The following is a 17,138-nucleotide window of genomic DNA, read 5'->3' on the forward strand; positions in this document are numbered from 1 at the left end:
TTTATAATTGCCTATTTTTTAGAGGATTATCTCTTTCTCCTGGAGAGCAGCTTGTTTGAGAGCCTGAATGGTGTCTTACTATCACTTAACACAGTGCCTGCTACATGAGGGGTGTTCAATAAATTTGTATTGAATAAACAGATATTAAATGACATGTGTCTTTTAAAATTGAAGTATAATTAATTTACAATATTGTGTTAGTTTCTGGTGTACAGCAAAGTGATTCAGTTATATAAATGTATTCTTTTTCATATTCTTTTCCATTATAGGTTACTACAAGATATTGAATACAGTTCCCTATGCTATCCAGGAGGACCTTGTTTATCGTGTCTTTTAAAAGAAGTCATGTCTCTTTATGCTCTGAAAGTTCTGAGGATGGAATTACCACTCTTATATGGGACAGGGAAGATTTCATGGAATTGGTGTTCAAGCCGAGCCTTAAGGATTTTCCAGGAGGAATCCGTAGGGTGTCTGGGGAACGGCGAGAATAGTGATTTCAGCTAAGAGGCATGAACTTGAGTGATGGAAGTGGAGGGAGAGAGTCAATAAATATTTGGGCACCCACTATTTGTCAGATAGTGTTTTAGGATGTGGGGGTACAGTGTTAGAATCCAAGCTCTCCTTGAGACAGAGAATTGTAGGTACTGATATGCGTGATAAATGAAATATGTGTGAAAAATAAGGTAATGTGGTAGAGAGTATGTATGGAGGAGAACTTCATTTAACTAGTGCAGTCAGGGAGATGAGGGACAGATGTTAAAAGTACTGTGCAACTGGAATAGATGGTACTTAGCTACAGATTAGGGAGGGAAACAGGAGAGATTTTAAGCCTGGGTGAGGAGGAGCACGGTGGTACTAGAGTAATATTGATACATATAATACAGAGTAATAGAATGGTGGTACTAGAGTAATAGTTCTGAAAGGATGAATAGCCCACCAAGGTAGTATGAAAATTACTTTAAACTAATAATATCTGATCATCAGCCATAAAAGGAACATTTTTAAAAAAAAAAGAAACTTAAGCAGAGCCTCCTGAAAATACAGCTGCCATTGACTCCCACCAGCCCACCCCACTGAGGGATTTTCCTGATTGGGAAATGACTGACTTTTAACACCAATAATGGAACCAGCTGCCTAATAGCACCAAAAAGCCCAACATAACTTTCCATACTTTGAAGTATGAAGCCTTAACCCCCCCCCTTTTGTTAAGCTGGTGTATATAGCTTTACTCTGGCTATTCAGCGAGTTATTTACTCATCACTGAGCAACTTCCTTTTCTCCTGTTAATCTATTGTCAGTTAATTCTCAAGCCCCCACTCACTAGAACCTAAAATGACAGAGGAAAAGGTTTCCTTCCAACGGCTTTCAACCCTGGCAGCTGTTAAAAAGAAACTAGGGACCTTTTTAAGAAACGCTCAAGTCCATATCCTCCCACCCCTACCACCCATTATTTATCAGGGATGGACCCAGGCAACAGTTTTAAAACCTCCCCAGGTGGCCCTAATATGCAGTCAGGGTAGAGAATGCAGTAGGAAGAGTTAGATCTTTCAGTGCATCTCAGACTTTAATGTGCGAGCAAATCACCTGAGAATCTTGTTAAGCTCAGTAGGTCTGCTGTGAGACCCAGGAATCTGCACTTCTCACAAGCTCCTAGGTGATGCCCATGCTGCTGGTCTACATACCACACTTTGAATGGTAAGGCTTTCTTCAACCAGCCTTCTTTCACTTTTCATTTTAAATCTTCAGAATCATATTCACATAAAGGTAACTTATTTCCTAGGCTACACAGTTGTGGCTTCATCAAAATCACTTAAAGAAGTCGTTGCTACCCATCACTTGAAACTGAGCTGAGAATATAATGATCTAACTGAACCTGTTTCTCAAGCCTATGTCCGCCAAACTAGATCCATCATTTTAACTAAACTTTCCCACGTTTGGTTTATTCCATTAAGAAAAACTTTAGTGTACAAGGATATAAAGTCTCTTGATATTTCAAGGGCAGAGAAACCTCCCACAAAAAAGCCAGGTGGTTCGTTGATTTACATTGAAAACATTAAGCTTTACTATCCTAAAATGGCACAAGATGGGGATATGACTCCAAGAAAAAAACCCTCTGCTTTCTGTGCTATATCTGTTTCTGTAGGTTTCCTTCTATTTCTACGTGTCTATTTTTCCTTTCTTCCCTAGTTGTCTATTTTTTCCACTGTCATTCTTCCTTATATGAAATAGTTACTAGCCATTTTCACTGGGTAGGAAAACAAGAGGGTGATGTGAAGTAAATTATGGTAGATTAACAGGCTGGAACACTATGAAGATATTTTATTTTATTTTAATTTTTTTAACATCTTTATTGGAGTATAATTGCTTTACAATGGTGTGTTAGTTTCTGCTGTATAACAAAGTGAATCAGCTATACATATACACGATGTAGCTATTTCAAATGTATTTATAAAATCTATAGAAATATGGAAAATGTCTGCCAAAACATTAATTTTTAATTATTGTTAAATTAATTACACTGAGGTGATTCTAATACCTTCGCTGCCCACAGAAGCAAACCAAAACTTATAAATGCCTCAAAGTTAAGAAATCTAAACTTAAGGGCAACCAATCACAAATGGACAATCAGGCATTCCAAATACTACAACCTTATGCTAAAGCTAATCAGATGATTTCCTTGCTTTGCTTCCACCTTTTCTCTATAAAAGTCTTTCCCCTAGCTCCTGTCAGTGGAATGAGAGCTCTTACCCACTTCTGGTTTGGTGCTGCCCAATTTGAATTGAGTTTTTTCTCAAATAAACTCTTAACATTTTTAAAATGCCTCAGTTTATATTTTAACATTACAAAATGGTGTATATACTATCACTACAATAATTTTTAGAAGTGCAGAAACTAAGAGAATGATGGAAAAGTAATATGTAAAACTGAAAGGTCTTTAGGATTTGTGTAATTTTTTTCTCTCATTCACATTTTTTCTTTTTAAAAAAATATTTATTTATTTATTTGGCTGTATTGGATCTTAGTTGTGGCACGTGGGATCTTCGGTGCAGCATGGGGGATCTTTCGTTGCGGCACATGGGCTCTTCGTTGTGGCACGCAGGCTTCTCTAGTTTTGACGCATGGGTTCGAGAGCATGCAGGCTCAGTAGTTGTGACACACGGACTTGGTTGCCCCACGGCATATGGGACCTTAGTTTCCCGACAAGGGATCGAACCTGCGTCCCCTGCATTGGAAGGCAGATTCTTAACCACTGGACCACCAGGGAAGTCCCCACAAATTTTCTGTATTGCATCATCTTTTCAACAATTAAAAACATTAAAACAAAAGGATTCAAATGCTTGGGAAATGAAGATTTGTTTAGGTGACACGATTATGGGTGTATTTTCCTTCATAAAATTTCAGTTTGACGTTGTTGGGAAATTAATAAACATATCTTATTAAAAATGAACAGGTAATAAAATTTTAAAAGTATATATTATTGGGCTTCCCTGGTGGCACAGTGGTTGAGAGTCTGCCTGCCGATGTAGGGTACACGGGTTCGTGCCCCGGTCCGGAAAGATCCCACATGCCGCAGAGTGGCTGGGACCGTTAGCCATGGCTGCTGAGCCTGCGCGTCCGGAGCCTGAGCTCCGCAACGGGAGAGGCCACAACAGTGAGAGGCCCGCGTACCGCAAAAAAAATATATATATATATATAAATATATATATAATTTATAAGAGTATCAAAAAAAACACCAAATACCTAGAAATAAGTGTAATGAAAGATGTGATTGCTGAGAGAAACTAGAGAAGACCTAAATAAATGGAGACATATACCAGGTCATGGCTAGAAGAAAACATAAATAAGATGTTAAAAATAAATAAGCTACAAGGATATGTTGTACAGCACAGGGAATATAGGCAATACTTTATAATAACTATAAATGGAGTATAATCTTGAAACACTGTGAATCACTAAGTTGTACACCTGAAACTTAACATATTGTAAATCAACTATACCTCAGTTTAAAAAAAAAAAGTCAATTCTCCCTAAATTGATTGACAGACTCAATGCAACCCAAGCAGGATTTCTGGTGAAAATACAAAGAACCTAGAACAGCCAACACAGTCTTGAAGTAAAATATCAAAGCTGGAAGACTTAACACTATGAGAAATCAAAACCTACTATAAAGACAGGTTGATGTTGGCACGAGGAAAGACAAAAGAGAACAACATAACATAAATGTCTGGAAACAGACCGATGCAGAGATAGTCACCTAATTTACAATAAAGGCACCACAGCCATCAGTGGAGAAAAGATGTTCTTTTTGACAAATGTTGAAGGGGAAAAAAAAGAGCCTTGACCCTTATCTCATATTAAACAGAAAGTAATTAAAAATGGATCATAGGCATAAATATGAAAGGTAAAACAATAAAGCTTCTAGGAAAAAAGAAGGAATAGAATATTTTCATGAACCTGAGACAGGCAAAGTTTCTTAAACAAAACATAAAACAGCACTAACCATAAAGGAAAATATTGCTAACTTAGACTTCATTACAATTAAATGAATTAAATTAAATTAATTCATTAAATTCATTTAATTAAATTAAATGTTCATCAAAAGACACCATTTAAGAATATGAAAAAGTAAGGCATAGACTATATTTTACTGCATGGATGATAACACCTCAATAAAAAATTGTTTTATATGGACAGATAAGGAAAACTCTGCTTCTGAAAGATGGGGTTGTCTACTGAAAAAAAATGCACAACCCCAAAGTTGAGAATTATGTTTTATTTGCTGGCTTACTAAAGACTTCAGCCTGGGAGACAGCCTCTCAGAAGCTCTGAGGGACTGCTCCAAAGAGGTAAGGGAGGAGCCAGGATATATAGGAGTTTTTGCAACAAACAAACAAAAACAAAAAAACCCAAGTAGTCGGAACACAAAAAGATTACTGCTAATTAAGGAAAAACCAGGCATCTCAAGTTAATGAATTTAGCACTTTTCTATGTATGGGAAGATGCAAGAGTCTGGGCTTAATGAAATTATTCCTTTGATATGCACCTTAACTACCTAGGGCCAGTACCCTATTTTTTCTCCATCCTGAATTCCCCTCTGTACACCACTGGGGGCATAGCTGCAGTGACTGATGTCTTTTTTAAAAAAAATTATTTATTTATTTATTTTTGGCTGCGTTGGGTCTTCGTTGCTGCACGTGGGCTTCCTCTAGTTGTGGCGAGCGGGGGGTACTCTTTGTTGTGGTGCGTGGGCTTCTCATTGCGGTGGCTTGTCTTGTTGCAAAGCAAGGGCTCTAGGCACGAGGGCTTCATTAGTTGTGACATGCAGGCTCAGTAGTTGTGGCTCACGGGCTTAGTTGCTCCATGGCATGTGGGATCTTCCTGGACCAGGGCTCAAACCTGTGTCCCCGACGTTGGCAGGTGGATTCTTAACCACTGCGCCACCAGGGAAGCCCAGTGACTGATGTCTTGATGGCCTCAACATCCTGTTCACTGAAATGGCAGGTGACATTCTTTGTCCACAGGCTAGACATACCTTTCCCTATCCTTCCCACTAAGCACAGCTAAAATCCTTGGACATTTTATATGAAATAAACAAAAGAAGACTCTGAAAGATGGAGAGAAGGAGGCTGACTGGGCTAGGGACCCTAGAAGGACACAGTGGTGAGTTCCCTGGGTTTTCTTTTTCCCTCGTATGTCCCACACTGCATGCTAGAGAAGATGGCCTACAGAAACCTCTGTAGGGAATTGAAGAAATGCGTTACAGAAACCTGCTCTCTTTAGCCAAAAGACAAAATAAAGAGCAGCCTAGCAACACAGAAATCTTTTAGACAATAACTACTTTACTCCAGCTAAACACTACAGAAAACACTGCAGCCCCATCATCATCCCTTCCACAAAGGCCAAGGTGGGTAATCTAGATTTTCACCTTCACCAGGCTGTAAAGAGGAGCCCCACCCTGCTGCTGGGGCGACATCAGAGAAGGCTGAGTGGCAATAGCTTCACCCAGTGCCACCCTGTGGTGTCAGTGGAGAACGTGTGGGAAGCCTGGACTTCCACAGCCACCCAGAAGTTACAAGGAATGCCTCCCCACCAGGTGTCAATGGAGGCCAAGTGGGGAACTTGGACTCTGCCCCTACCTAGTAATGTGGTGGTGCCCCTTTTCCTCTGCTGGAGCAGCATCAGTGTGTTACCAACCTGGGCCGCTGGACTCTTTAATCAATAGATATTGAGAAGAGACCAGACAAGAATTCCAGGCAAGGCTTTACTGGGGCTCATGCTGCAGCAGGAGGGAGTGAAAACAAGAGTCAGGTGCCCATGCTCGCTCCTCAAGAGGAGCTGCTTGGGTCCTTAAAAGGGGTAAGAATGGGCAGGTACGTGGGTTGGGCAGGAGGTGTAGAATAGGTGGTCTGCCCACACTCTTGGTGGTGCTGTGTGCAGGGATCATAAATAGTACCCAGCTTTTGCTCCTGGAACCTTAGAAGTGGCAGTTGGTTTGAGTTTTTTCTGTATCTTATTGTTCATAATTGCCCCAACTGCCCATGCATGCAGTTATTTTTAGTCCCTTATAGTTTCTTTGTATTCTGTTGCTTGAGGGGAATTTGTCCAGGTTCGAGCACTCCAGTAAAGGGTCCCAGGTCCCAGATCCCAGCCCATCTCAAGTGGAGACCTGCTATAACAGAAGATTTAAATAAGATACAAAATCTCATAATATTAAAAGTGCTCAGGTTTCTATCTAAAGTCATTCATCAGAAAAATCTCCACTTGAAAGACAACAGACAATCAACAGATGCCAATACCAAGATGACATAGTTGTTAGAATTATCTGACCAGGATTTTAAGTAGCCATAATAAAAATGCTTCAACAAGCAATTACAAACTCATTTAAAACAGGTGAAAAAACTGGGTCTCAGTAAAGAATAGAAGATACCAAGAATCACCACATGGAAATTTTAGAACTGAAAAATATAATAACTAAAATTAAAAATGCAATGTATGGGCTCAACAACAAAATGGGAAGACACAGGAAAGAATCAGTGAACTTGAAGATAGAAGTCACCCAATATGACCAACAGAGAGAAAACAGACTGGAAAAAAAAATGAACAGAGCTTTAGAGACCTTGGGACTATAACAAAAAAATCTAATAATTGTGTCATTTGATCAGAAAGAGAGGAGAAAGGTGAGGCTGGAAAAAAAAAGGGTGAAGAAATAATGGCTGAAAGTTTCTCAGATTTGGCAAGACATAAACTTACTTATGCAAGAAGGTGAGTAAACGCAAAATACGATTAGCCCAAAGAAATTCGTGCCAAGATATATCATAGTCAAACTTCTGAAAACTAAAGACAAAAAGTCTTGAAAGCAGTGGTGGAGAAACAATACCTTACTGAATGGGGAAAAGTAACTCACGTGACAGAGATTTCCTTTTAGAAACCATGGAGGCCGGAAGGAAGCGGCACAATTTTCCAAGTGCTGAAAGAAAACTGTCAACCCAGAATTGTATATCCAGTGAAAATATTCTCCAGGAATGAAGGGGAAATCAAGAAATTTTCAGATGAAGGAAAACTAAGAGAATTTGTCACCAGCTGACCTACCTTAAAAGAATGGATAAAGGAAGTTCTCTGAGCAAAAAGAAAATGCTAAAAGAAGGAATCTTAGAACATCAAGAAGGAAGAACAATGGAAAGAGCAAAAATATGAGTAAACACAATAGACGTTCTTTCTCCTCTTAAGTTTTCTAAGTTACATTTGATGGTTGAAGTGAAAATTATGCTACTGTCTGATGTGGGTCTCAATGAATGTAGAGGAAATATTAAGACAATTATAAATATGGAAGAGTAGAGGGAGGAATGCTTTCTACACTTCACTTGAACTGGTAAAATGTTGATACCAGTAGACTGTGATAGTGGTTGTGAGGTAATAGAAGAAAAAAAAATACATATATATATATTTATATTTATATATTGGTCTCTGCCCCTGGTTCCTGGCACAGAGCTCCTAAAATCCTTGTAATTTCCTAAGTGATAAGAGCACGAAGAGCATCTTGTGTTCTAATATTTGGTCTTTGACTTGGTTCCTGACACTAAGTTCCTAAACACTTTGGGATTTCCTGATTGACAGCAGTGTCTTCTGTTCTAATGAGGTGACTCTTGGTGGGATCCTGGATAGCGGCTGATCACCAGAAAGACCAAGACATAATTAGAAGCTTGGGATTTTCACCTCCTACCCCCCCATCCCATTCTCCAGAGAGGGAAGAGTGGCTGGAAATGGACATAATGATTGATCATGCCTACATGATGAAGCCTCTATAAAATTTCCAAAAGTATGGGGTTTGGAGAGTGTCCAGATTGGTGAATCCTCCACATACCGGGAGGTTGATGCATGCCTACTCTACGGGGACAGAAACTCCTGCACTCAGGACCTTCCCAGACCTTGCCCTCTATATCTCTTCATCTGGCTATTCATCTGTATCATTTATCATATCCTTTGTTAGATAATAAGCTGGTAAACGTGTTTCCCTGAGTTTTGTGAGCTGTTCTAGCAAATAATTGAATCCAAGGGAGAGGAGGTCATGGGAACCTCTGATTTGTAGCCAAGAGGGGAGCAGTCTCATGGAACTGAGCCCTTAACTTGTGGGATTTGACACTGTCTCCAGGTAGACCGTGTCAGAATTGAGTTAAACTGTAGGATACCGAGCTGGTCTCACAGAGAATAATTGTTCTTGGTGTGCGACCCGCAGCCCCCAGCCCCCGGCAACATTTGGTGTCGGATGTGTTATAAGTGTGGTAGCAGGGTGAGAATAAAGGAGAAACACAGGAGAAGGCTGAGTTTTTTTAAAAACAGTTTCATATATATAATGTAATACCTAGAGCAACCACTAAAAAGGCTACATAAAGAGGTTTATCCACACTACATAGATAAGCCAAAACAGAACTCTAAACAAGATGAAATGTGTAATATTTACCTCTTTTATGCAAAGTAAATTATTTCTTGATCAGTTTCACAAACTTGCAACAAGCTTTGTAAGTTCTTTTTGTTGGCTTTTTAAAAACTGAAGTATAATTGGCAATATTTATCTTTTTAAAACTCTATTTATTTGGAATTTCTTTTCACTTAGATGGGCCTTTACTTTTACAAGTAAGTGGTCCTAAATTAAGAAGACCTACTCTCAGTTAACACAGTAGCAATAACCACTAATGCTATATCATAAAAAAAAGTAAATAGAATAAAAACTACAGTATAAGACAGTATTTTTAGAAAAACCACTCAATCTATTAAGTGTAAGTAAGTACTAAAAGAAAGCTCTATAGAAGGGTTTTAAGAATCCAGCATGAGCCATAAAAATAAAAAGTTAACTGAATTCTTTGGCTAGATTTTTTTTCTTACTATTCATAGACACTCAGCTTCCAAGAAAGACTTCAACAGTGGAAATAAGTACCCATTTTATCAAAAGTAGGTCAGATTAATCCTGTATATTGCCACCACAGTGCTCAATGCATTCAAATATATTTCCTAGTTCTGTAGTCACAACTCTTTGGAAAGTGTATGCCCAGATGTTCACCAAATCATTTTTCTTTCCCCACTGGGCATACTGATAGACCATGTTTCCTGGCCTCCTTTGAAGTTAGGTACAGCCATGTTTATGAGTTCTGGCCAATGGAATGTGGGTTGAAGACTTGGCCTTAAAACCCTCCCATGCATGATCCTCCATGCTTGCCCCTCATCTGTTAGCCAGATGTAGAGGATCCAATGGTGGGGACCCTGAGGAGGCCCCATGGGATTGTGAAGCCACTAAATGGAAGGAGCCTGGGTCTCTGAATCACCACTTAGCAGAAACGATGGGTCATCTGACCACAAGCACCTAAGTGGATCTGTAGACAGACAATAAACAAACATTTATTGTGTTATGCCACTGACATTTTTTTAGTAGCAGTTAGCCTGCCTTGACAAATACAGAGTACATGTTTCTCATGCTTCCTTTCTCTGCTTCTCCACAACTGAATTCATGAGGGAATTAGCTGTGAGACTCCTTTAATGACCCTGCAAAAAGATATTAAACCTCCTCGGAGAAACTTGCCAATTGCTAAGTCTAAGTTCTTTTCATCAGCCTGCCCTTCCTTGCTGTTATATTTCACCAAATTTTTGAGGCTTGTGAATACCTTGAAGTCCAACATTGAGAGATGAAAGAATCACTCCTTGCTGTGTTTACAGGGTCATGGGCATGAGAAATTGTTGCTTCATATCCCAGGCGGCATCTAAGTAAATAGCAAATACATAGATTTCAATTTCTACTGGGATCCCAAACTGCGCAATCGAGTTACGATGACACTGTGATCTGACAGAGCAAAGTGATTATAAAGACTTCAGAATTATATTACCACACTATTTATCCCTAGAATGTGGTATTTAATATAATAATTTAATATTCAAAAAATTAAGTACTTTAAATATATTTAGGTGTCTTTTTTTCTTTCTATGACTCTAGAGTTGTGAAACTTCTGAGCCTGCACAGGTTCTTAAACTTTTTTTGGTGCCACAGATCCTCTGTAAGTCTGGTAAACCTAATGGACCCCTTATCACAATAATGGTTTTAAATGAATAAAATACATAGGATTTCAAAGAAAACCAACTGAATTAAAATACTGTTATCAAAATATTTTTAAAATGTCTTATGGTAATAGGTGTCTCTATTGACACATTAAATTAGAAGATCTAGTAGTTGGTTGAATAATTACTGCAATTTTGAAGTACTGATGAGTGGAAATGACATTTTGAGATAATTATTGTGAGATAAAGATATATGTGGTTTCTATCGGTGACAAAAATCACAAGTATTGCTAATACTAATTGGTTTGTTGCCTAATTCGTAATCAAAAGAAATGTTAAATTTCAATCATAAGTTAATGAAACTAAAGATGAAACTCTGAGTTGATCTGTGGAGTGCAAGTTAAGAACTCCAGGCCTGGTGGTTTCCCCAAAACATCGACCCTGTTTACCTCGGAGCAGTGGAAATACAGATGGTTTAAAAATTTTCTTCTTTTCCGTATTTTTCAAATTTTCCACAATAAGCAAACATCACTTTTGCATGATATTTACAAAAACAAAAAGGGGTGTATTGCTTGGTAAGATTCAGGGTATAAAAATAAAATTGGAAAAACAAAACAATGCTTCAAGAAAATCCTTTAGGAAAAGTAAAAAAGGAAAACAAAATCCTGGATGAAGATGGAGAAACTGAACCTGGCTTTCATCGGGACACAAAGTTGGTGAGGCCTTTATGCCATTTATCTTTATACACAAATTCTTTAATACACGATGCTGCCTCAGGGCTGAAGCACCATAACTCTTTTAACGGGCCACACAGGCACTCTTGGGCCACATCCCAAGTAAAAATAAGGGGAACCCACAGGTCACTATTAGTCACGAGTTTAGTAATTTTATTATCCTTACCTTCTGCATCTTCCCCTCTTGCTAACCCTCCCAGCCAGGACTTGTCTGCCTTCCGTGCTCTGCACAGTGGTCTGGGAGAGAAAACTAGACAGTGAAATCCAAAGTCCCTACGGGCCCTACAAGACCCCTGGATCTGGCCCCCACCTACCTCCCCAACTTCCAATTGCATTCCCCATTCGTCAGCTTCTCTGACCTTTTGATTCCTCCAATAAGCCAACCTTGTTCCAGCCTCGAGGGCTTTGTCTTTCCTGGTCCTCCTTCCCGGCAATTTCCTCCTTCAGAGCATCCCGGCAGTCTTGGCTCCTTATCCTTGGAGCTCTGATGTCTTTCCCCAGAGACTTTCCTTACTGGCCCATTGAAAGTCCCCAAGCAGCCCCTGCAGACCATATTATTGCCAACAGCACTCTCTGAAATTATTTCCATATTGCTTCTCTTAATAGGAAGGAAGCTGCTTGAAGGCAGGGACCTTGTCAATACTGTTCACCTCTGTACCTTCAGCACTTAAAACTACCTGGCACTGGAATGAAAGAATGAATGAATGAGTGAAATGAACGAATACCTGCGGACTGACTCCTTGGGGCGTACTCTGGCTTGGAAATAAAACTCAGTTTGTCCAGCGAAAGCACGTTAATAGCGGTTTTAATCTGTCCGCTCAGACGTTGTCCCCCCACGAATCTCTGGGGGTCCGGGCGTGGAAAACCCCGAGAGCCTTGGCTGCTGTCGGCGTGAAACTGCGGCTGCGCGCAGCCTGGGGCGGGGCGTGGCTAACCCCGATGTGGGGAAGTGAGTCCAGAGCCGGCGAGAGGACGCTGGAGGGCGTGCTAGAGCGGCGCGGCCCGGCCTGGTGTGGGCGAGTCGGCCATGGAGGACGAGCAGAGCTTCTCAGATATTTGTGGCGGCCGCCTGGCCCTGCAGCGCCGCTGCTACTCCCCTTCCTGCCTGGAGTTCTGCCTCAGCTGCCCTCGGATAACCTTGCGCTCGCTCACCGCTGTCACCTGCACCGTGTGGCTAGTGGCCTACGGACTCTTCACCCTGTGCGAGGTAAGGCCGGCCGGCCTCTTCCCGCGAGCGGAGTCGGGGCCTCGGGGTTGGGGCCTCGGGGTTGGAAGGGTCATTGAGGCCTTAGGGTCGAGCCCAGACCTCTCGCCGGACCCTCCTGCGGTCATAGGGCCTGGAGGGCGGAAACTCGCTGGTTCTGGGGACGCCATTCCGCTGCTGGACAGCTCTCTCTTACGTTTAGTGAAGTTTGTGCTCCTGTACTTTATCCCCCTCCTGGGTCGCTGCTCTGCTCCGTGGTTCCACCCAGCATACATCTAGTCCTTGCAGGACAGCCTAAAACTTTAACTTCCATGTGCTCTCTGTAGTACATTCTCATAGTAATTCAGTTCCAAGAGTTCAGAGAACTAAGTATATCGTCCTCATCCATAACTTTCACCCCTCAGAGGAATCACTGCTAACAATACCTTTTACAGTCTTCTAAAAACTGTCTTTGCCTCCATAAATCACAAGAATTGTGTGCAAGTTGTTTGATAGTTCTTCCTAATCTCTTTTCCAAGGAAATCTAACCCCTCCCAATCCCTTCCCCAACTTCAAGTATTTTCTAAAGAATTGTGAAATTACGGAGAGGAGTGGTTTCTGTGCTCAATTTCCAGACTCATTCCTATTTTCTGAGCCTCAGTTTTCACATCTTTAAAATGGAATTAATATCTGCCACACCAACTTCACAGCATTGTGAGGGTCACATGTAGTAGCATTGTGACAGCCCTAAAATAAAAGGAATCATCCTAATTGCCCTTTTCAGGATGAATTTAGTTTCATATTTAGTGTCCTGAGTGGACTATATTATTTCAGGAGTGGTCTGACCAGAGCTGAAATACAGCAAGGCTATTTATTTCTATAACTTGGGTATTGTTTTCAATACTGCATCCATTTGCTTTTTTTGCCATCAGAGCATGGTAATTTAGTAGTATCGATATATGCAAAATATGTGCCCTAATTTGTTCCAAATTGTGTCTAAAAGTTTGTTCATAAGTCAATCAAAATGGTTAAGTTGCCAAGACAGTCCTTCCTCCTCCTCCCAGAAAGATTTTTTTTTTTTTTGCGGTATGCGGGCCTCTCACTGCTGTGGCCTCTCCCGTTGCGGAGCACAGGCTCCGGACGCGCAGGCTCCGGACGCGCAGGCCTAGCGGCCATGGCTCACGGGCTTAGTTGCTCCGCGGCATGTGGGATCTTCCCGGACCAGGGCATGAACCCGTGACCCCTGCATCGGCAGGCGGATTCTCAACCACTGCGCCACCAGGGAAGCCCAAGAATTCTAGGTTTTTACCTTACTTATTCCAACCTGGAATGTCCTTCCCCCTTCCTTTTCTCAGCTAAGTATATTTGTAAATAGCCACCACCTCCTCTGCACCAGTTAAATCCTGCTTCCTTGGAAGTCTTCATAGGATATTCCTGTGTGCTTTAATGTCTCTCTTTCTGGCTTTCTCTCTCTCTCTTTTAATCCTGTCTTAGTCACTTCTAGTCAGAATCATAGTATTCTCCAAAAGTATTTTATATATGTTAATCTTGCCTCTAATAAATCTGTAAGGGCCAGAACTGAATTTTATCTCTCTCTATTCTTCCATAATGCTTATTCAGTTCACACTATGTACAAGATTCTAGACATTTAATTAGCTCAAAGTAGATATTTCTGAGTCATCAGAGACCCAGCACATAGATTTCTCCATCCTTCATTTGTTAATCAACAAATAATTTCCTAGCACAGAGGTCAGCAAACTTTTTCTTTAAAATGTCGAATAGTAAATATTTTAGGCTTTCAGGTCTCTGTCTCAGATTCTTCTGGGTTTTTTTTCCTCTCTTTTTTATCAACCCTTTAAAAAATGTAAAAAACATTCTTAGTTCAAAGTGGACCAGACAAACACATATCATAGGCCCAAATAGTTTTCAGACTCCTGATCTAACAGTTAACTATGTGTTATGTAGAAAGAAGTCAAAAGATACCTGCAAGGAAAACCAGAGCTGGTCAGTAGTTAAAGCAGTAAACACAGATTTTATTCAGAAACTATTGCAATGGGAGAAAGAGACTTAAGTATTGAATTGGGCTCAATTCTAAATATAGCAGGGACCAGTGGAAATTTATTGCTAAGGAGCAAGGTCAGGGGTCAGTAGATGGAAAATTACTAAAAGGAAACATCAGGGGTAAAGGGGGATTCTGGATAAATTGATTTGACAGGATTCTGGCTGAAGGCAGGCCACGGTGATTAGATACCAAGGGTGAGGGTCTTCTTTAAACTCACTTAGCAAGATTCTTGCTACAACTTGTTGGACAATGCAGGCCCAACAAGAATGGACACCAAGGTCCAGCACTTAGAAGAGCTTGACTAGAGTTAGGTCAAAGAGGGCATCTTGTCAGTCACAAAAATTAATAAAACACTTCCTACGCTCAAGGAATGACAGTTGTAAATTAGTGAATCTCTTGATTCTAGATCATCAATGATTTTTTCCTGTGTCATCCTTCTAAATAGCTTTTTGGAAAAAAAGGGAAAACAGTGCCACATGAAAGAAACATACCTTGATAGAAAAACACATTTCAATTTCAGAAATGTTAAGAGGTTGTAGATGTGTCTTAGAATCAAAGAAGTAAATACCATTTTGGGGGCCCTTAACACATCAGTCATTTCATCTAGTCAGTCAGCCTTAACACATTAGTCAGTCACAACCCAAAACAACTAAAAGAGCCCTAAATAGTAAGATCTTTATTATTTAACAAAACAAGAAGTCAGGATGAAGGAGGGCTCTAGAGGGCTTAAGAGGCTCTATTGATTTTACTTTTTTCTTCTTACTGCTCTTCCGCCCTTGATGTACTCTACCTGTCCTCAGCCTAGCTTTCCACATGGTTTGGCAGAGTTGGTAGTTGGTTTTCAGGCATCAAAACTTCAGGATGAAGTGGCCTTCTCTTCCTTAGATCTCTTTTTTGAGATGGACTTAGTTTTCCAGAAACCCCTCCAGCCGACTTCCCTTCATATCTCATTGGCTAGAGTTGTGTCATAGGTCCATTTCTGAACCAGTCATTGGCAGGAGTGGGAACCAATCATGATTCACTCCAACTTCTATTAGGAAGGAGGAGCGGCTGTTGAGTATTATCTGCTACACTGTGCTAAGCATTTTATTACTCTCCAGTCTGCGATTTTCCTACATACCTTACTGATGGAGCATGAGAAGAGAAGATCTGAGTCCTTAAGTTGCAATTTTGGAAGAAAAATCTCTGAAAGCCGTGTGATGGGTATTTTGCTGATGGAGGTTCTCCTCCCGAGACCTATCCATTTGTTGTCTGGATGTATTTTATCATATGCTTTTGTAGCACTACAGAGCCCAAGTAAAAGTAGTTTCCTCTTCATCCGTACATGTTCTTCCCATCTGTTCACCTCACAACAGAGCAAAGGCTTTTTTCCACATTGCCTAGAGTTGACTTATTAAATAGCAGAGCTATATGTGGAGGACCACTTGGTAATCTTACCGCCTGTGTCTGGCTCTCTCTTCAGAACAGCATGATCCTCTCTGCTGCCATCTTCATCACTCTCTTAGGCCTGCTTGGTTACCTCCATTTTGTGAAGATTGATCACGAGACTTTGTTAATCATTGATTCCCTTGGCATCCAGATGACCTCATCCTATGCCTCAGGCAAAGAAAGCACCACCTTCATTGAGATGGGCGAGGTGAATGATGTTGTCATTAATGAGGCTATTTACATGGTAAGTATTTCAGTGGTAAATATTACAGGCCTCTCTGGATGAGGCAGCCCATGGGGTATGCCTGGATCTAAACTGAGTCTTAATATGTAAAGTAACTGATGTCACAGAATTAAACTTGAGGGCTCTCTGTTCCAGTACCTGTAGTGTTTTCTTTTTGGCTGACATGTCGTTAAACCATAAAAGTGAAACTTGTATTGAAAACATACGTCCTTTATTTTTAAAGAGATACTATAGGTTTTTATGGATAGGGAGTCAGCATTTCATCTTTATTTTCTAGCCTTGCTTCAGTCATCTCTGGTTGTTGTTGTTTTGTCTTTTTTCATCTAAAGAATGAGAATATACTTCTCCCTCACTTCAAATGCATTCTTTTTCAAGTGTATGAAAAAGTTTTAAGCCTTCCCTTGAGAAAGAAAACTGAATTTTACTTAGATCTCTGCTATTTGGTTTATTTTCTTACAGCAGAAGGTGATTTACTACCTCTGCATTTTATTGAAAGATCCAGTGGAACCACATGGGATATCCCAAGTAGTACCTCTCTTCCAGGTGAGCACAGAGTACTTAAGTTTCTTCTGCAAAGAAAGAAATCCTCTACCTTTCCCCTCCTCTCTGCGTATCCACGGCTTCTTATGTTCAGTAGGAATGTGAACTTCTGTTGTCAAGAGTATTTGAGGCTACCTGAGGGGTATTTTTACTGAGAATTAGGATTTTAGTTATTTCAGAAATTCCTTTCTGAGGCAAATAAGGCTTTCAGAAATGTTATGAATTTATACAAATTTTAGAGATAAAAACAAATAGATAGCAACTTCTGCCTATAGGTCATCATTCATATGCTTTGACTCCATCAGTCTGCCAATACGCGATTTTACATAGATGTTATTGATCTATACAGACTGTTATACACTATTTTGTCTTGTTTTTTTATATATATAAATTTATTTATCTATT

At 40.3% G+C, this 17,138-nt stretch overlaps 2 protein-coding genes across 7 annotated transcripts in view; one reads left to right on the forward strand and one right to left on the reverse strand.

Annotated features, from left to right (window-relative positions):
• Positions 1–12,184, reverse strand: part of ARG2 (arginase 2) — a 42,965-nt gene extending 30,781 nt beyond the window's left edge. The window contains exons 1-3 of one of the 2 annotated variants that reach the window (XM_067028301.1): positions 12,002–12,184; positions 11,443–11,513; positions 10,155–10,250 (exon numbers count right to left, since the gene is read on the reverse strand). The gene's annotated coding sequence lies outside the window, so the exon portion shown is untranslated. The remainder of the gene's footprint in view (positions 1–10,154; positions 10,251–11,442; positions 11,514–12,001) is intronic. The other variant, XM_067028302.1, reaches the window with a different exon arrangement.
• A 2-nt stretch (positions 12,185–12,186) lies between these two features.
• Positions 12,187–17,138, forward strand: part of PIGH (phosphatidylinositol glycan anchor biosynthesis class H) — a 62,580-nt gene continuing 57,628 nt past the window's right edge. For 3 of the 5 annotated variants that reach the window (XR_010839517.1, XR_010839516.1, XM_067028307.1), the window contains exons 1-3: positions 12,219–12,483; positions 15,984–16,193; positions 16,653–16,736. Coding sequence is in view for 3 of the 5 variants with exons in the window: in XM_067028307.1 (XP_066884408.1) it covers positions 12,304–12,483; positions 15,984–16,193; positions 16,653–16,736 (474 nt within the window). In the remaining 2 variants the exon portion in view is untranslated. Of the gene's footprint in view, positions 12,484–15,983; positions 16,194–16,652; positions 16,737–17,138 lie in introns of all 5 variants that reach the window. The other 2 variants (XM_059058428.2, XM_067028306.1) reach the window with 2 other exon arrangements.

This window comes from Kogia breviceps, chromosome 3 (assembly GCF_026419965.1).
Source record: "Kogia breviceps isolate mKogBre1 chromosome 3, mKogBre1 haplotype 1, whole genome shotgun sequence".
In the NCBI taxonomy this organism is placed as follows: domain Eukaryota; kingdom Metazoa; phylum Chordata; class Mammalia; order Artiodactyla; family Physeteridae; genus Kogia; species Kogia breviceps.